Source organism: Sceloporus occidentalis, unplaced genomic scaffold (assembly GCF_023333645.1).
Source record: "Sceloporus occidentalis isolate IW3139 unplaced genomic scaffold, rSceOcc1.0.p SCAF_8, whole genome shotgun sequence".
Taxonomy (NCBI): Eukaryota; Metazoa; Chordata; class Lepidosauria; order Squamata; family Phrynosomatidae; genus Sceloporus; species Sceloporus occidentalis.
The window spans coordinates 38,846,245-38,866,515 of NW_028316988.1; the positions used below are offsets into that span (position 1 = coordinate 38,846,245).

The window sequence follows — 20,271 nt, forward strand, 5'->3', positions numbered from 1 at the left end:
GCAAGGTAAAGAAAGGTTCATCTAAATATATTGGTCCACTACACTTCAGACAGTTAGCCTTCGCAAAAAGAAATGCATTAATGTTATTTTATGCTTTTAATTACCAGAAGCCATATTCAGATTTCAGGCTTAGCACAGCAAAAAGTCCATAAAATCACAGCAAGAAAGTGGTGGTTTCTGAAGACATTTGCTTCCCTTTGCTGGTTTGGTTTTAGAAAGAAAGAAAGAAAGAAAGAAAGAAAGAAAGAAAGAAAGAAAGAAGAGCTGCAGGACTTTTTATTTAAAAACAACAACAATGCAGTGTATATTATCATTGTCTTGGTACTGGTATCTCAAAATCAAGTCATGTTCTGCTGATTTTTATCAGGAATTAATGTCATCAAATTGCAAAAGAGGGGGAAGAAATTAAAGCTGATTGATGGAAGACCTTTTTTTAGGTTGTACCCAAGCAACTTCAAAAAACATTAAAGATAATTACTAATTATTAATTATGTTCAACCTGGGCAAAACCAACAAACTGCATCACAGAGCTCAGTCGCATCTGTTCAGGACTTACAGTATTTTCCTTACAGTGTGAAATGCATGGAGAGTAAGATCTCTCCTGAGCAAGCTACAGGAAAGAGATTGCACCTACCACCAATGAATACCTGGTGCTCTTGTAGGCTATATTTCAGAGGAAGGAATAGGCAAACCACATCTACATATTCCTTGCCTAAGAAACCACCTCTGCGTATTCCTTGAAATCCATGGAGTTGCCATAAGTCCACAGGCAGCATGAAGGCACACACACACACGCAAAGGAGAGAAAGAATTTCCACTATAGAAAAGAGAAGGAAGTTCTACTGCCTGTTTACTCACTGATGCATCTCTTCACCGTGGACCTAAACATGAGGAAGAACTTCCTGATAGTAAAAGCTGTTTGACAGTGGAATAAACTCCCTTGGAGTGTAGTGGAGTCTCCTTCCTTGGAGGTCTTTAAACAGAGGCTGGATGGCCATCTGTCAGGGATGCTTTGATTCTGTGTTCCTGCATGGCAGTGAGTTGGACTAGATGATCCTTGATCTACCAACTTTATGATTCAATTATTCCATTATTCCAGGAGACAAGGATTCAAATCCTGCTTGGCTGTGTAAACCCACTGAGTGACATTCAGAGGAAGGAAATGACAAACCCTCTATGAACAAATCTTACCTAGAAAGCACTGTAATAGGTTTGCATTAGTATGTGGAGAGATCTTGTTGTACCTTTGAGAGTAACTGAAATAAAGAAGTTGGGAGCATGAGCTTTTGTAGACTTCAGTCTATTTCCTCAGATGCATTAGGGTTGGCATAACTAGGAAATGATTCGACAATAGCAACAAAGTCTCTACAGTCATGTGCTCCCCCTTTCCTTCCCAGATGCATTCAGAGCCTATGAATTTTGGAATGGGACATTAGCAATCCTGGTTCAAATTGCTATTGAACCATAGAGCTCACTGAGTGAACCTTGGGTCAGTCATTCCATCTCAGACTGGCCTACCTTACCAGGTTGTTATGAAGATAAAGTGAAGGAGAGGCATATGTGTTGCCTTGAGCTCCTTGGAGGAAGAGCAGGATATAAGTAATAAATAAAATAAAGTGAGTACTTCAGAGGAATATGATTTCCTCCCCACTCTCCTTACCTGTTCCAGGAGACATAACTGTTTGCACTCAGACTAAAGATTGGTTGGATGTGAAAACAGAGGGGGTTCAGTGCTTCTAGGACAGATCACCCTCTTACCTTTCAACAGGGCATGGTTCCTTTTTTATGAGTTAAAATACAGTACTTATATTGACCCATGGATAAGTTGACTCAGTTTTTTGAGGGGCCAATTTTCTGACTAAAATTTCTAGACTTATACATGAGTATATACAGTAACTTTCCCTTAAACCACACTGGAGTCATACTAGAATAAAACAGATTTTATTCACCCCATTCTGAGTGTGGAGGTTTTACTATTTTGGATGACACTTCCAAACACAACTATGAGCTATGGATTCTGGGAGATACAGGGAGATGCATTAAGGAAGTAGGCACAAGTCTAAGAAAACTCATGCTATCAGCTTCTTTCTTTCAGTTAGTTTTCAAGGTGTTACCAAATCCTTTGCAGACTGGATTTGTCTTTGAATTTGTCCAAACTTTAGTTACTTTAGAGCAAGTGTGGTGTTGTGTTTTAAGCATCAAGCTAAGACTCTGGAAACCAGGGTTTGACGCTCAGCTCAGCCATGAAACCCACTGGATGACCTTGGTTGACACCATTCTCTCAGCCTCAAGGGAAGACAATGGCAAATCTCTAACAAATCTGGCCAAGAAAACTCCTTTGTTCTGTGACTTCAACCTATGATGGTCCTAAGGACCCTATCATGGGGTTTCTTGGCAAATTTCTTCAGTGGGGGTTTGCCATTGCCATACTCTGAAACTTGCAAAGGTCAGTGGGTTTTCACGGCTGAGTTGGCATTCGAACCCTGGTCTCCAGAGTCCTGGTCCCAACACTCAAACCACTATGCCATTATTATTATTATTATTATTATTATTATTATTATTATTACAACTGGTTCCTTGGCAGTGTTTCCATTGGCTCATGATGGCTGGAGATTCTGGGAATTATCATCCAGGAGGATAACTTCACCAAATGCACCTGAGTAAGTCGACTGAAGTCTAGGAAAGCTCCTGGTACCAACTACTTTCTTTCTATCAGTGAGTCTCTCAAGGGTGCTAGAAGATCTCAGTATGCAGAGAGACTAACACTGCTATATCTTTGAATGTTACCGAACTTGTTGGCTCCTGCATGAAAGGATGTCTCAGAAGGGGCAGAAGATGACTTTCTGAGCCAGGGAGGGCCCTTTGAGCCCCCTTTCTCCTCCCAGATCCACCGCACCCACCCAGCCACCCGGCCAGGAAAGTCTATCCAGAGCCACAGCTGGGCTTTCCTTTCTCAAGGCGCGCCGGCGAGGGTCCATTTTTACGCACGGACCGGAGGGGGGGGGGGGGGAACCACAGAAAAGAGCCCTCGGCTCCCCGATCCCGGCCCAGAGGTTGCTCCAGGGAGGAGCCCTGGAAAGCTGGAGAGTTGGGCGAGCTCCCAAAGTGGTCCTTTCTGGGGTAGAGTCCTTCTGGAGCGGTCGGAAGGAGCGTTTTTGGAAACCTTCCTTGCGCGCCCTGGAACAGCAGCGGAGCGCACGCTTGGAGGCGCATCCTCTCCTTGCAGAAGAGGACCAAAAAAAGAGGGGAACCTTCATCCAAGTGACACCCCCCCCCCCGACTCTGGGAAGGAGGAAAAGGGTTCCTGCGTCTCCCTCCATCCTTTCCCAGGGAGATCTTCTTGAAGGAAAGAGGTATTTCCAGTTTGGAACTAGTCAGCCCAGGGCAGACTAGGCGCTCGCATCTTTACGCACCGCTGTCCCATGGAGCGGGGATCCCAGGCAGGGCTTGTCTCCTCTCTGGTGGCTCAGCCTGGAAAGCCAGAGCAAGCCGGGCTCGGGGGGGTCCCTGTCTTTGCTCGGAGATGCTGGAGGGAAACGGGAGCTGCTCAGATTGCCGCTTCCACCGCGAGGCGCGACACTCTCTAGCCGCTGTCCTCATTGTCACCATCGTCGGGGACATCCTGGGCAATGCCTTGGTCATCCTCTCCGTGGTCAGGAACCGCAAGCTCCGCAATGCTGGTGAGCTGGGGGGCTAAAGGGGTAGGGAAAGATGGGGGACCCTTGACACTGGGGGAGCGGACCACACCAGGTGACACCCTAAAGGGGGTGACACCATTGCTCCTCAAACACCTACTTTTTGGTGTTTTCATCTGCTTCCCTTTCAAATGCTTTAAGACAGCGGTTCTCAACCTGTGGGTTGCAACCCCTTTGGGGGTAGATCAACCCTTTCACAAGGGTCGCCTAAGACCCAGGATTGGCACCATAATCTATAGTACTCTAGTGCAACAGTTCTCAACCTGTGGTCGCAACCCCTTTGCGGTTCTCAACCTGTGGGTCGCAGCATTAGGAAGGTTAAGAACCACGGCTTTAAGAGATGGTGGGAGTGGGAAGGGGAGAAGCTCAGTGGGAGGAGAATGCAATGCCCCCCCCCAAATTTTTAATTAACATTTCAAATTTTAAAACTTTTAATTTTTTTACAAATTAAATTTTTGAAATTTTTATTCTTTGTCAATTTTCTTTCACACTGTCCCTCTTTCACCCACGCTTCTCTGTATCTCTGTAACTACCTTTACTGTATCTACTCATGTATAAGTCTAGAAATTTTAATCAGAAAATTGACACCCCAAAAACTGAGTCGACGTATCCATGTAAGTACTGTACTTTAACTCTTATCAAAGGGGAACTATCTCTTGGTGAAAGGCAAAAGTGTAAACTTCCCTGAAAGCATTGCTCTCTCACCCATCCAGCCTTTAGTGGGAGCACAACCAGTTATGCCTGTTGGAATTTTTTAAGCTCTTTGGCATCATTTTCCTATTCTTCATCCTATAGATCCTTTGTCACATGCCCTTAAATTTTACCCTCAACTTATACATGGGTCATTTCGAAATCCAACATTTTATCCCGAAAACCTGACCTCAACTTATACATAAGGTCAACTTATAGTCAAGTCTATACGATAGGTTGTAAGTATGGTATTGTAACTGGAAGGTATGATTTTAATTTTGCCAGCTGTTTATGTCAGAACTATGAGCATGACATTCAGTGGTATGTGAGAATTGTGATTTACAAGTGACGTTAGTACAAAAAGGCATGACTAAGGATTCTGTATGGTAGTCAAGGGGGGGGGGGTGACACCATGTGTTACCGCACTGAGTGACACCAACCCTAGGATGCCCCTTGCTTGTCTGAATGGTACTCCTCCTTCCCAAGTGCAGAAAGCAGAGTTGCCAGGTTTTCCCAAATAGTTCTTCCACAGTGGATCACACTCCCTCGGAGTCAGGGTTCCCAGGTGGCACAACTACAAGGGAGGACATGGCAAGGCAAAATGTGAGACACTGGAGAACACTGGAGGGCATGCCCAAAGGGAGGCAAAAAAACACCCACAGCGATTTCAGTGTATGCCTCTTTTGCTATTGTTGAGTGCCTTCCAGTCATTTCCAACTTTATAGCCACCCTCTCATGGGAGGTTCTTGGTAAGTTTCTTCAGAGGGGGTTTGCCATGGCCATCATCTCAGGCTGAGACTGTGTGACTGGCCCAAGGCCACCCAGTGGGTTTCTATGGCTAAGCCAGGATTCGAACCCTGGCCTCCAGAGAATAAGGGACATCCCTTGAAATAAGGGACATCTTACAGCCCTAAGTGGGGAAGACAATCTGCACACACACCCCTTTCCTTCTTTTCTGAACCAAAGGGACTAAGTGTGGTAAGAGTCTCCTTGCCACTTTGCAGGACAATAGCGGTTGCCAAGTAGGGGTATCATAAACATATCACAATGTGTACGTAGAGAGATCTTGTAGCACCTTTGAGACTAACTGAAAGAAAGAAATTGGCAGCATGAGCTTTCATAGATTTCAGTCTACTTTCTCAGATGTCTTTGAAAACCATGCAGTTTTTGAAGGCTATTTGCAATTCAGCCCTTATTGTTTGCAAATTTTCTTTTATGCTACACAATTATAACACTTTGATACTACTAGTGCTGCCAGGGTGTCATTCTGGGACTGCAGCTTCAGAAGGAGCTAGAATTCTGTGCTAGAGAGTTGTAGTGTCCCTCCAAACTACAAATTCATAGGTTGCAGCCATTTAAAGTGGTGTCAAAGTATGATAGTTGTATAGTGCAAACATGACTTTACTAATCTTTAATGGGCTAGGGTTCTGTTGTGTTGTAGCAACAAATATGAGAAGAAATACTGTAGTAGTTTATTGAGAGATAGATTCATGGGTATATCTCACTGAATTTTAGTTTCTGTTTTAGCAGAAATTTCCCATTTGCTCTAGTTGAAGATTTCCATCAGAGCTTGGGAAAGTTACTTTTGGGACTACAGCATGGCTTAGGAACTCTGGGAGTTGGGGGTCTAAAAATAACTTTTCCAAGCTACAGTATCCAGCTCTTCTTTTTACTAACGCTTCTTATTGCAAACTACTTTGCTGCATTAGATGTGTTTCATCAATATTTACTTATCTGTTTCTCCTTTGATAAGTCAAACAAATTCTCTGCAAGGCTGCAATTGTCCCATTAGAATCTAATGGTGTGGTGATAATCTCCAGTTTAAAAGCACTGCAGAATTTAAAAATCTGCTGGAGAAGCGTATAATCAGCCATTTTGTTAGGAACAAGGTCAGGATCTAAGGATGGAGTTGTTCCGGCCCATCTTATTTTCACTAAACTACAATTTGCATTGTCTTACAAATAGACCTTTAAAGGCATAGGCTCTCTTTGTTGTGTATAATTTCATTCCCAAGGAACTTTGTATGTAAAACTTTGCACAGTGTGTACCAGTGTATGGGGTTGCAACAGCAACTAATGGAACAAAACACAACAGGGGTCTCTGTCCATGTTTGTGTGTTTTTGCGTATGTATATAAAACATTCAGAGTTTAGAAAAGCTATTTTTGGGGTTTCAAATTACAGATGCCTCATTCCCACTTACAAAAAAAGTGCTTTGCGATCCGAATCGATGGATCAATTCAACAGTGGAGTGTGGTTCCAATACCACTACATTTGCCGCATTTCCCCCCTGCAAAATAACCCACTTGTGATTCATATTCATGAATGAATTGGTTCAAAATAGACCCACTGCAGCTGGCTGAAGGGCAAATTTAAATCGATTCCAACCCACATCTGGTTCACACTTGCGCAGAATCGATTTATCCCAAAAGACATGGAAAACATCAGCATCAAAAAGAGGCGGGTTAAATGGGTCTAGCGCGTGGCCCCCCCTCTCTGAATCGCTTCAGCAAATCAATGGTCATTTGAACTGGTTCAAACTGATTTGCAATCTGGTTTAAAGAGTAGTGGGAATCAGGCCAGAATCCCCAAATGTAGTCATGCAGGGGAATTGCAGAGGTTGTACTCCAAACAAGTACCCTTTCCGAGCTCTGATAGATTTATATCCAGGAGTATACATGCAGGAGGGGGGGGGGGGCAGGATGTGAATCCTGCATCCCAAATGAATTTTTCCTTCGGTCCCTACATTTCTAGAATTGCAGAGAGATGCTGAAAGACTTTCTCACCTAGAGCTTTACTGTTTGCTGTATTTGCATTCCATTAGTAACTTTGCCTGCCTCTTTACTTTGGCTGTCCAAATTCTATTTGTAATAGAGAAATAGAGCCCCAGCGACAGTGGGGTTTTGGTCACTGTCCATGATACTGTGTGCTGGCATCAGACCTGGTAAGCATAGCTCCACAGGTGCCACACATTAAGGATGGAAGGCATATTCATTGCTATTAGTTGCCAGGAAGAATAATGGGTTTCTTGGCATTCAAGAAACTTTTAGGCTTGCAAGAAGAAATGAGCAGAGCCAAAGTCTTGCAAGACTTTGGGAGAATTATTCTATGAAAAATTATTTTTCCCCCTGTATAGAAACAGTGGTTCTTGCGTTTAAAACACATTCCTCCATAGGAGACATTGCTCCTTGTGCCAAAAAAATAAAAATAAAAAGTATGAATTTTGCATAAAAAATCCATATGTAGTTTTGTGCAGAATAATTCCCCAAACAGCTTTTCAAAGTGTGAATATTGGGAGAACATTGTACAGAGATTCTGCAGTGGGATGAATATGATTGAAGCTATTTTCCCTTGCATTTGAGGGTGAACAATGTGACACTTTACGCTACATCTGCACTGCAAAAATAATCCAGTTTGACACAGCTTGAACTGCCATGGCTCAGTGCTGTGGAATTCTGGAATTTGTAGTTTTGTGAGAGATTTAGCCTTCTTTTTCAGAGCGCTCTGGTGCTCTCTGAAAACTACAAATCCCAGGATTGCATAGCAATGAGCTATGGCAGTTCAAGTGGTGTCAAACTGGATTATTTCTGCAGTGCAGATGCAACTCTACCACCCCACCACCTATTTGGTGTGACAGGAGGAAAAAGCAGAGGATGCAGAATCGAGGAGCGAAAGGATATGTCTGCTGCTGCTCCGTCAGGAAAGGTAACTTTTCCAGCAACCAGGCAAACCTAGCATGGCCACAGGGGAGCTGCAGTATTGAACTGGCTGTGGTCCAGGGGATGGCCTTTGGCAATCTCAGCCATGAGAAGGTTTTGTACAGTGTGTGTGTTGTCTTCTGCCAAGGGCAACTCACCTCCTGGTCATGAGACAAAGGCTAGGTTGGCAGCGCCCTTCCCTTCAGGTCACTAGAGTATGCAATAACTTTCCAAGCAAAACCCAGTTGCTTTTCTTGGCTGGCCTGAAGGAAAAGGGATTAGAGTACATTCAGAGATATTGACTCTTGTAGCTTAGTATGAAACTAAGCCAAGTGTACATTGTCACAAGGTGGAGCAATCCCATTTGGGGGCGTTTAAGAGGACTTTTAGGCTTGCAAGTGGCTTATAACTAAAGTGGTGTCCTATGGGTCATTTGGACTGTAACAACTGTCATGCCACCAACAATGCTGGGCAAGGATGATGGAAGTTGTAATCCAATAGACATACAGGATGCTAGGTTGGGAAAGGTTGGCCCAGTGATATCTGATCTCAAGTTCTGGTTGTCTGACTGATGCTTTGTTGTTGTTGTTATTGTTGTTGTTGTTGTTGTGTCTTCAAATAGTTTCTGATTTATAGAGACCTTATCACAGGGTTTACTTAGCAAGTTTCTTCAGATGGGTTTGCCATTGCCATCCTTTGAGGCCGAGAGACTGTGACTTGCCCAAAATCAGTCACCCAATGGGTTTCCAGGGCCAAGTGGGGATTTGAACCCTGCTCTCCAGAGTCATAATCCTGTGCTCAAACCACAAATCAAAATTGACAAAGGAGACTCTGGTCAAGAATCATTAAGAAAATACATATGATGAGACGTAAAATATTTCAAATTAACTGTCGTATGACCCCTGAAATGTACTTGTTAAATATGACAATAACTTACCTGAAAAGACTGAGAAGGAACACGGGAGATTAGTATTATATATAATGACCTCAGCCAGGATATTGTAGGCAAAGTACTGTATTGGAAATCCGAAAAAGTTCCATTGAACAGTTATTAAATTTAGTGGAAATTAGTGAAATGGACAAACTGACAGCTAAATTAAACAACCAAGATCTGAATATTATTGAAAAAGAATGGAATCCCATTGTAGAATTTTGCAAAAAGAAATGGGAAGCTTACACAAATAAGTATATAAGGAAAGAGCTATGCTTAATAGAATTCAAACTGTTGAGACTGTGAAGAGACTGGAAAATCAGAAGTTGCAAATAGTGAGCTAAACAAATGTTCTTTTTTTAACTGAATATAAAAACACAACTATACATCAAAAACATACTTCCCTAACATACAAATACATTCATACATACCATACATATATACAACAGACATACATCTATACCAGCATATTCAGAATTCATTACCTATACATATTCATACATCTTCCTATATCTCTAATAACTCTCATCTTACACTTACATTCTCATTCTTCCTTCAGCATTCTTCCTTCTTCTAGATCTACCATACCTACTGACTTCCTACCTACCATCATTACTCTAAGAAATTATCAATACAAGGTTATCTTAATTACGGTTTTATCCCACTATCCTTTTTTTTAAAAAATCTACTATGTATATTACTGGCACTTCTTCTTGCGGCATGCTAATGACGCCGTAAGGCACCAATGGCGCACTCGCGACGTCATTAGTGCCATGTGATGTGCGGACGCTAGGCGTCCGCAACGTCAAAATGGCAGCGCCCATGTAGAATGGGCGCCGCCATTTTGTACGTCCCCAGGACGTACTAAGGTTAGAGCGTCCGGAATGAACGCCCTTTCCTAACCCTAGTACGTCCTGGGGACATACTTTATGTCCGTCTGTAACAGGCCTTAGATAGATAGATTGATTCATTGGGTCACTAGTTTAGTAGAATGCTGTAGGTGTGACCTATCTGGATTTCAGCAAAGCATTTGATGTAGTCACCTTTGATATTTTCATTAGCAAATTGATCAAATGTGGAATAGATGGGAACACTGTCAGATGGATCCATAATTTATTGGAAAACCATGTTCAAAGAGTCATCATCAATGGCTGCATTTCATCCTGGAAGGAAGTCTTGAGTAAAGTGCTGGAAGTTTCTGTCCTGGGCCAACACTCTTCGATATTTTTTATTAATGATTTAAATGATGGATTAGAGGGAATCCTTATCAAGTTTGTGAATGGGACAGAACTGGAAGGGTTAGCTAAAACACTGGACAGTATTCAAAAGGACAGTATTCAAAAGGACATTAATAAACTCAAATTGGGGTTAAACTAATAGAATGATACTCAGTGGAAACAAATGCAAAACCCCACATTTAGGCCACAAAACCCAAGTATATATTTATGGGATGGGGAATACTTGGCTTAGCAACAGTGTGAGAGCAAAGGATGTTGGGTCTATTGTTGATCATAAGTTGAACATGGCCCAGCAGTGTGACGCTGCAGCAAAGAAGGCAAGTAATATTTTAGCCTACATTAATAGAACTGTAGTTTCCAAGACAAGGGAAGTTATAGTCCCACTACATCCTGCACTAGTCGGACCTTGTTCTGAGCACCTCATTTAAAGAAGGATATAGACAAATTGGAATGAGTTCAGAGAAGAGCAGCAAGGATGATAAGAAAGCCAGTGTGATGTAGTGGCTTGAGCATTGCATTATGACTCTGGAGACCAGGGTTTGAATACTGGCTTAGCCATGTAAACCCACTGGGTGACCCACTGGGTCACACTCTCTCAGCCTCAGAGAGAGTGCAAACCCCCTCTGAACAGTCTTGCCAAGGAAAACCAAACCCCTTTTAAATCACCCCTTCTTTTTTCACCAAGTAGACTCAAGGTGGCTGAAGACACAGTCTTGTATTAGAAAAACCTTCTGATTTCCAACTGCACATGCTAAAAAAACACAATCAAGAAGGTAACATTATGCAATAATGTTGGGAAGGTGAGGCAGTTCTTTCATTGCATTTAATGCTGGTAATGACTGTTCTTTGGTCCAACGTAAAACGGTGCCATCTTAATTTGGGAGTGGGTTGAGCAGAGACAGAACATTACTAAACTTCAGGAGCAAAGCAGGTTTTATTTGCTCCTAAAATCCTTGCATCCCTGCGAATAGAGAACAGAGAGGGAAATATCAAACAACCTTTTAATTGGATCTGTTTCTTTTAATAGCTGCATCTAGGCAGCAGTGAAAGCTGATCATAGTTTGCCCTTGTGATCACTCAAGAAGAGGTTTGTCAGCTACCATTATTACCAGTCATATGGAGCCTAATTTGAAACATCACACTTCGGTCGAACAGAAGAGATGCATGACACAGTCATTCTAAAGTGCAAAGTATATATTTTTCAAAGTGATTGGAGGTCTGTGAAATTTCATGGGCAAGCTACAAGGAAGACTTTATTGATGATCATTATTTATTTCAGAACATTTTTGTACTGCTCTACATTTTTTTTAAAAACAGCGCCTGAGAGTGATTTATTGTAAAAGCAGATTCAATAAAACCAGTGAATTAAAAAATGATACAATAATGATAAAACAGTCAATTAGAAATACTTCATTAAAAACCAGAGGTAACAAAAATAAAAATAAAAATAAAAACTCAAAGAGATCTGCAGGAAAAACAGACACAGTAAAGTCAATTACTAAAAAGAGAGGGATAAAATAATGATAAAAGAGTAAAACAATCCATTAGCTACAGTTCATTAAAAACCAGTGGTAGCTGGCAATGTTAATAGCTGAGAATATAATGAAAATGTCTGGGCAAACAAATCTTGCAGAGGACAAAACCTGGATCTCAAAGGAGATTTTCTTTTGTGTCGCTAATGGACTTTAAATTTTATTTACTGGACTTTTACAACTCTTTGTCTCCTAGAACTGGCATGGCCAAGGAGCATGGATATCCCTCCATCCATCTTAATAGAGAGCAACCGTAACATCATCTTGACAAAATGTAGGCCTGTGATTTCAACATCTCAATTTTTTCCTTCCTCTTTGATTTTTAACACCTTTGCCTCATGAAGAAAGCCAGTGGGGCTTCAAAAGCTTGCGTCATGTATTTTGTGCATTTAGATTGGCCAATGAAGGTAGCACTATTTTGTGGATTTTAAGTGTTATTGAACTTTGCCATATGGACAATACGGCTATCCCTGGATATATTTTCTAAATATGTCATTAGTTAATGATAGAAACACCTGATATCAAGGGAGAGCACATTTCATGTGATCAGTACCATGTCAGAGAACATCTTCTGCCCTGCAACCAGACAAGCCTCACTAGATGCTGGTACAGTAAGGAGAGCCTCTGGTTATAGTTTTGGGGAGCAGATTTCAGTTTACATAGGAAAGCATTTGAGTTCTCTGTCTCTTCTCCATCTCTGAGTCACTCACTGGTAACTGGTGGATCCCATGTGAATCCACTCTGGGGTTTAGTTTGAATTTTAAAGGACTTGTCCAAAGTGCTGGGCCTTTTCTGGATAAGAATAGGGTTTAGCACCTTGGACAGGACATTTATACTTTATTCTAAACCCTGGAATGGATTCATCATCCTGCAGATGTGAAAATGAACACTTGCCACTGGATGCACCAGTGCCATTTTGGAGGTTATCTCACTCTGTAACATGCACTGAATGCATACAAAGCTGTCTTTATACCAAGTCAAGAAGTGAGTCCATCTAAGACAGCAGTGTCCACTCTGACTACCAGCATGTTAGGCAAAGAAAGTCTTTCCTATCACCAGATCATTTTATCTCAGGGATGGACAACAGTCAGAGGCTAGGGGTGCATCTATGCTGTCAAAATAATGCAGTTTGAACCCAGCTTAACTGTCATGGTTCCAGTTGTTGTTTTGTTTTAATGACTCTATAAACTGTACTTTGCCCATTTTAGCTGGTGGTGGGCAACATCCCACCAAAGCTTGTTGTTTCCACATCCAATGCTTGTGTTCCGATACTTTGCTGTGGTCCTTTCTCTCTAAGTACACCTATTTTCTACTGGCTCACAAAGGGATACAGTATCTCCACTGCTCAGCCTCTGGAATCATATTCCCTGTGTTATTATTGTTAGCTAGCCTTGGAGCGTGAAACCTCTGAGCCTGCCAAAGAGAAAGAATGTGGAGCTGTCTATTACATGCACACTAGCTTAAGCTATGGTCGATCTGAAGCTGGGTAAGGACATAGAGTTCCTAAACCTACTTCCCACTTGGGACCTGCCCAAGATATTTTTCTGCCCAAGGTAGAGAAGGTGGTTCCTCCCCTCTCACTTCTCATCCTAAAAAAGGCAAATAATCTCCATCTTTGTTCAACACTGAGAGTGAAGCAGTATCCACTAATATAGTGTTTCTTAATCTTTTAAGTGGGGGACGGACTGTGTTTCTTTACATTGTGCCTCTGTGTGTGTGTGTGTGTGTGTGTGTGTGTGTATTGTTTGCCTATTTCTGACATTTGGTGACCCTAAAGTGAACATATTGGTTTGAGCATTGGACTACGACTTTAGAAATCAGGGTTTAATTCCCTACTCAGCCATGAAACCCAATGTCCTTTGAAAAAATCTTACCAAGAAAACTCCTTTTTAGGTTCACCTTAGGCTTGCCATAAGTAAAAAATGGCTTGAAGGCACATAATGACAACAACAACAACAAAGCAAACCTATGCCACACTGATTTTCATTGTGCCTGGGAACAGCATCGTATATGTGCCCATTTGCTACAACTGTTCCTTTGCTTCCTAGAAAGTTGCCATGGACTGGAAACCAATAGCTTGCAAACCGGCACCCATCCCTAGATCACCATTTTGAGTAGGACTGGTCTCAGGTCACCATTTGGGGAAATTACCTCTTTTGGAATAAAAAAAACAAAGTGCCTCTGTTTCTTAATTCTAAGTGTATGTCCATCGTTTCCTTCCAAAACAGTTATTTTCCATTTGGCTCCAGTTGGCAAACTTCAAAGTTCGAGAAGCATGAATTTCCTTACTTCTAGTTTACAATATACTGACCCCTGCTTGCTATCAGTTGTTGTTCTCTGCTGGAATTGGCTGTCGTTCCAGGCCTTCTCAAGAGGTTGGCACCAAACACTGACACATATTATTGCTATAAGATAAGCTTTATTAGTGGTAAATGATGCAGAGGATGGTATACAGCAGAGAAGCATCCCAGTCTTTTTTTGCTGATGGGGCCCAGCATCCCTTCACAGCCAATGATAGAGTTGGGCCCCTAAACAACTAATTCTACCCACGATATGGGTGAATCTACATTTTAGAAATAATGCAGTTAGATACTGCTTTAAATGCCATGGCTCCATCCTACAGAATCCTGAGATTTGTAGTTCTTGTGAGGCAGTAGCACTCTTTGGCAGAGAAGGCTAATGACCTTGTAAAACTACAAATCCTAGGATTCCATAGGATGGAGCTACAGCACTTAAAGTGGTGTCAAACTCCATTATTTCTTCAGTGTAGATGCAGCCTATCTCTGACCAGCAATCACATCCCCCATGTTTTTGGCCGTTCCTTCCTCTGAAATATAGTCTACAGCACTTGGTATTCCTTGGCTGTCTCTCATCCAGGTACTAACCAGGGCTGACCCTGCTTGGCTTCCAAGATCAGGGTATTTAAACCCCAGCCCAGGCATATATACAAGCAATGATTCCCAAACTTTTGGACTTCAGCTCCCAGAAGCTCTAAACAGCTTGTCCAACAGTCAGGAATTATGGAAGCTGAAGTCCAAAACATCTGGAAGAACAAAGTTTGTGAACCACTGAGTGGAACATGGGGCATCAGCAGCTTGAATAAAAGGGCAGATAGCAGGGTCTGATGTATCTGAAGTCGTTATTCTCTTTTAAGCAGAGGTAGTCAACTCTGCAAGAGAAGGAATGGAGATCAAATCCATCCCTTTTATCTGCACTGGCATATTAGAGCACTCCAGAACCATCACTTCTGGTTGGGGTTGCCAGGTTAAGAAATTCCAGATCTGGAAATCTCAGGAGCAAGGTCATTCCCTGGTAATCTCAAAATTAAAGTCCAGCCAAAGAAAGCTTTTTTAGCAATGCTTTCAACAACAACAGAAAACCCGTCAACACTAGCTGCAGGGAGCCATCCCCTGAAATCTCTTGGCCTGAGATGCTCCTGATCTGATAACACACCAGTTGGGTGTGTGACAGAAATTTGACTTTCACTCCAGCTCCCTTGCCCCTGAGAAACTTCTCCATTGTCCTGAGGACAGGAGACTTACTCCTGGTTGCCATTTTGGGCTATGTTTTACCAAAAATAAAAGCCTGGGGCTACATTCACAAATGGATTGCATGTCTTCTTCTTAGGCCCTGAGGTTTCAAGACCAAAACATGAGACATCAGGAAGGCTCCTGCTAAGCACCAACCACAGTTGCTCTCCGCTTGTCTTTGAATTGCACACACATGCAGATACACAAAACTTATTTTCCCTTTCTCATTGATTTAGTTATGGGGTGTAGCTGTGGGGTGGAAAGTAAAATACCCCCAAATAATAACCCCCCCCCAATTATATTTTCCATCAGTCCCCCAATTTCTAACATTGCAGAGAGTGAGGCACTGGGAAATGGTTCATGCCTAGAACTCGTATATTTTCTGCATTATTTCCTTGGTATCTTTGTCTGCCCCTTTTCTTTGGATGCCTTAATAGTAGTTCTAAATGCTCCGATGCAGTTTTAAGTTCCTGCAATGCTAGAAATTTGGGGGCTGAAGGAAAATTTCAGGGGCAAATCCTTGGTCTGGGGGGGACTGTGCTCTCATTTTGCCCACAACCATAGCTACATAGCTTGTTAGGAATTTATAACACAGTTCGTGGTTATGGAGGGAGTTTGAGATGGAAAGGACAAAGAGTTTACAAAAATCTTTTTTTAAAAAGAAAGCGTTCAAAAGTTTTTCACATCCTCTTGTCATTTTACGAATAGTAAAGTACAGCTAAGCCGGTCATTAAAATGTATTAAACTGCTTTTTTAAAAAAAGAATAAGAAGAAGGCTAGGCAAATTTACAGGAATAGAACAAAGAGCGGCCCTCTTAAAGGGATGTTTGAACCAGTTTGCTGAGCAGGAACGAGGGCTCATGGCTTCTCTGGGGAACTGAACTTAGAAAGAGAAGCCTCCTTTTTGTTTCCCTGCAGACAGCTAAATAAGGACGCTTAAAACTTTCCTCTCCACCTGCATCATCCTTCTTCTACACATTTAATGTAGGCCAGGGAGAGAGACAAAAGGAGAGCTGGATAAATTGTACTTTGGACATACAGTCAGTCTACTGTATCCATGGATTCTTTATTCATGGATTCAAGCATTTATGACTTGAAAATATTTGTTTTTAAAGTATAAATTCTAAATAACAAACCTTGATTTTGCCATTTTATATAAGGGACACCATTTTACTATGCCACTGTATTTAATCGGACTTGAGCATCCACGAATATTGATATTACATGACTTGTCAGAAAGGAGAAGAATGGTCTTTGGTAAAGTAGAAGACAATAGGAAAAGAGGAAGACTATATTACAGAGGGATTAACTTAGTAAAAGAAGGCACATCCCTGAGTTTGCAAAACCTGAGCAGGGTTGCTAAGAACCAAGGCTTGTGAAGGTCATAGCTGTCTTGAAAGCAACTAGCAACAACACATCAATTTTTTTAATGAAGAAACCTCTTAGAATGGGAAAAGAAGTCACAGAAATGCCAGGAAACCAGCAGAGCCAGTGGAGTATATCACATGGGGCTTTGGGGGGATTTTTGGAGCTCAGATCCGGGGTGACTGCGGGTCCACAATGCGAATTCAAGTTATAACATGAATGTGTTATCAGACGAGATTCCTTTCTATGGGCGCTCCTTCCGTGGCGCTTCTGAAGTGATTCCAAAGTGACTCCTCATTTTGGTAAAATCGCAAAAAAAGTGAATTCACAGAATTCGCATTCAAGCTCACTTAGATTTCACTTTGAATTGGTCTGGTGTGGAAGATCACCCCAATGTGGCCCCCCTTGGCCCCCTACGTCCTGCTCCTCCATCCCCCCTCCTCCTTCATGCCATCTCGTCCTCTCTGCCATCCTGCGACTTATCCCATCTCCCCTGCCTTCTCCTGCATCCGAACCCTGGCCCCAGTGACCCCCTGTGACCTATCCCATCATCCCCTGACTGCTCCTTCAGTCCAATGAAGGATGACAGCTAAGGAGGGGGCAGGGAAGGAGGACAGCATCCAGAGCCCCACTGAGCATGCGCAAGGGTCCCAATTCGAATAGTTGAATCCGCATGGTATGCACCGGTGTGATAATACAATTTGCACTCACTCCGCTTTGCATGAATCCACATCATGTGACTTGACTTGGATTCGATTCCCCCTCAATTTGGAAGGGCAACGGAAGGGCAACCAGGTGTGATAAAACATTTACGTTACGACGTGACTTTGCATAGCTGAACCAGGAGTCACCCTGGATCTGAGCTCCAAAAAGCTCCGTGTGATATACTCCAGTGATGCCATGAGGAATTGAGTGTGACTATATGGGGAAACTCAAAATAAAACAGAGAAAGGTTGACTGTCCTATCCTGCTATTGCACATGAAAGAGGACTGGGCCGAGCATCACATCCGTTACAGCGTGAGCATGTCATGGTTTACCATGTTCTTTCCAAACTGTCCTTTCCTCTTGTTGGGATGCCAAGCTTGGCTCTGCTTCATCGTTTGATAGCAAATCACATACTAAGGAGTTTATCAAATGGGGGAAAATTGGAAGTTTAAACCGGATTTATCCCATGAAAATCATGCAGTTACTATTAAAGCGCGATTAAGATTTTCATACATAGCGGTCATTATCCCAGGAATAACCAGGCAATAACCAGGCAATAAAAAGCAGCAAATTATTCACAGGATTTTCCTTTAACTGCTTTTAATTGTGACGTCATGTGAAAACCTTTATCCAAATGCATGCAATTGTGCAATTTTCACAAGATATTCCTGGGATAATGGTATTTTAATCATGATGTCGTGTGAAAATCTTAATCGTGAAGTGCGCCATTTTCATGGAATAAACCCTGTTTACTCTTCCAGTTGTCCCTGTGTGATAAACTCCTAGTGAAAGGACTCTCAGATACTCCACTGAGTTTCCACATTTTGCACTATCTGGACAGAGAAAACCCCAGTTAGTTTAAATTGGGGCTGGGGAACATGGGAGCGATTCAAAGGCACACATGGCCAATAGTGGCTTTTTGATGCCATTTGCTAAATGACAATACGGCTCTCAAAATGCAATAATCAGCACAATAGCAAAAGCCAAACCCTAATCCCTCAAACTGAAAACCTTTTTGTTAAAAAGACCTTGAGCAGCCTGACCTCTGCTTAGGTATACATCCAAAAAAGGCAATCTGTGAAAAGGCCCAGCTGAATGTGGCATCCATTTGGGTCTGGCACCTTCACCAATGACTCTCTAGCCACCAGATTTAGCATGTGAGTTCTTAGAATCTTTATAAAGGAACAGTAAATAAGGGGGGAAGGCTTTAAGGATTTGCCATTTTTGTCATAATATTTTGATAGCGTGCTTCAATAATGCCAGGCCTGCTACCGAGACCCTAGCAAAGATTTGATTATTGCTCCTTATTGCATTTTAATGGGAGAAATTGTTAAATTTAGCACGTCTTGTTGGCGAGGTACCAAGCCAACTGCTGATGCTTTTGCACAGCTGTTTTTGCTTTCTTCTAATAAGTGCAGCTTTCAGAGTTTTGAATTCCAGAAATTCAGTCTGGCTTTTAAAAAGGAATTCAGTTCCAGTGAGGTCCAGGACTTATTGGCCCTTATTATATCCGAACTGAAAATAATCACATATTCTTCCCTGTTCAGTCAAGCCTCTATTTTCCTTCTCTTTGATTGCAAGCCCTTGGGACATAGCCTTTTGCTGTTGTATTTGTAAAGCACCAGTTCTATAAACAGAACTAAATGATTTCATTTTGCATTTAAATATAGTTGGTAATATTGGGGCCATTCAGACTACGATCCTTGCACATGAAGTTCATATTCACCCCGAATCTGTCACAATCCATTTTGAAGCATGCACAAGCATTTCATGGCAAATGCCCCTTAGCGCGGGTCATTTGCAATCAGAGCAAAAGCCGTCTCTTTTGAAAAACCCCAGGTTCCGCGAATATGAACTTGCCCCTGGTCATGTTCGGGTCAAGTTTAGGGGAGGGATTTAGGTCAGAGGGAGGGCAGTGGGCAGAGCATTCCCTCCCCTTCTTCGGAGAAGGAAAAGGAAGAGGATGAAGGATCCGGGCGAGAGAAGCGGGCCATAATTTGGTTGTAGGATAGATAAGTTTGGATTTATAGGTTTTGCAGCAGATGTCATGATGTGATTTTAAAATGTGACTTTAGCGATGTCCTTAATTTGGACAAAGAAATTATTCCATTGTTGTGTTTTTAAACATGATTCCAAAATATACTTGGGATGATTTAAGCAACTGTCTCAAATAAGTTGCAGGCCTGCGACGCTGCCACCATCCCTTTTCTTCTCCTGTGTGATCTTCCTGATGAAGATATTACTGAGTCTAATAAGAGTTGACATCATAAAAGTATTCACTGCCTTCAACTGTGTGCCAGGAGTAAGGTGGGATATGAATTTAATTTATTCATAAATGTTGGATTTTGTTGCTTAGACAACATGATTGTCAGGGATTTGAAGGGTTAAAACACAGCACACAGGGAAATGCTTGATGTGTGTGTGTTTGGCCATGAGCATTCAGCAGAGTGGCAAGGTTGATCAGCACAGCTGAAGCTCATTGGCTCAAGGACACTTCAATGCCCAAGTGCACATAGCCATGGATGATGAAACCATGTGTCTAGATTGCACAGGAGACACATGACATGGCTACACACCTGAACTCACTGGGTTTGTAGAAGGAGTTGGATTGGTATGGTTTGGAGTTATAGAGATCTTGATTTGTATTATAGCACTGTGAATAAAGAGCACTTCGGGAGACTTTGTTTCTCTGGTGGTTTATCAGAAGAAGCTATAGCATCGGTTTGCTGTGTGTCCCCGGAGGTTCCTGCATTGCTGCAGTTCCTGGAAGACATCCAGTTGCTGTCATCCCAAATTGGACTTTGGAGCCACGCTTCTGCTTCTGGAAATTTGCCAGCTCTGCTCCAAGGGTCTGATTTAACCTCAGGACTCATTTGAGTTGCTGATAG

The 20,271-nt window shown here is 42.2% G+C and overlaps 1 protein-coding gene and 1 long non-coding RNA gene across 2 annotated transcripts in view; one reads left to right on the forward strand and one right to left on the reverse strand.

The window, feature by feature from the left end:
* Positions 1 to 2,961: 2,961 nt before the first annotated feature.
* The window catches only part of GPR50 (G protein-coupled receptor 50), a 39,272-nt gene continuing 21,962 nt past the window's right edge, over positions 2,962 to 20,271 (forward strand). The window contains exon 1 of the mRNA XM_089536344.1: positions 2,962 to 3,680. Within this exon, the coding sequence (XP_089392470.1) occupies positions 3,524 to 3,680 (157 nt within the window). The 5' untranslated portion in view covers positions 2,962 to 3,523. The remainder of the gene's footprint in view (positions 3,681 to 20,271) is intronic.
* The window catches only part of LOC149308709 (uncharacterized), a 72,970-nt gene continuing 63,760 nt past the window's right edge, over positions 11,062 to 20,271 (reverse strand). Inside the window, exon 6 of the long non-coding RNA XR_016282182.1 lies at positions 11,062 to 11,211. This is a non-coding gene — a long non-coding RNA (uncharacterized LOC149308709). The remainder of the gene's footprint in view (positions 11,212 to 20,271) is intronic.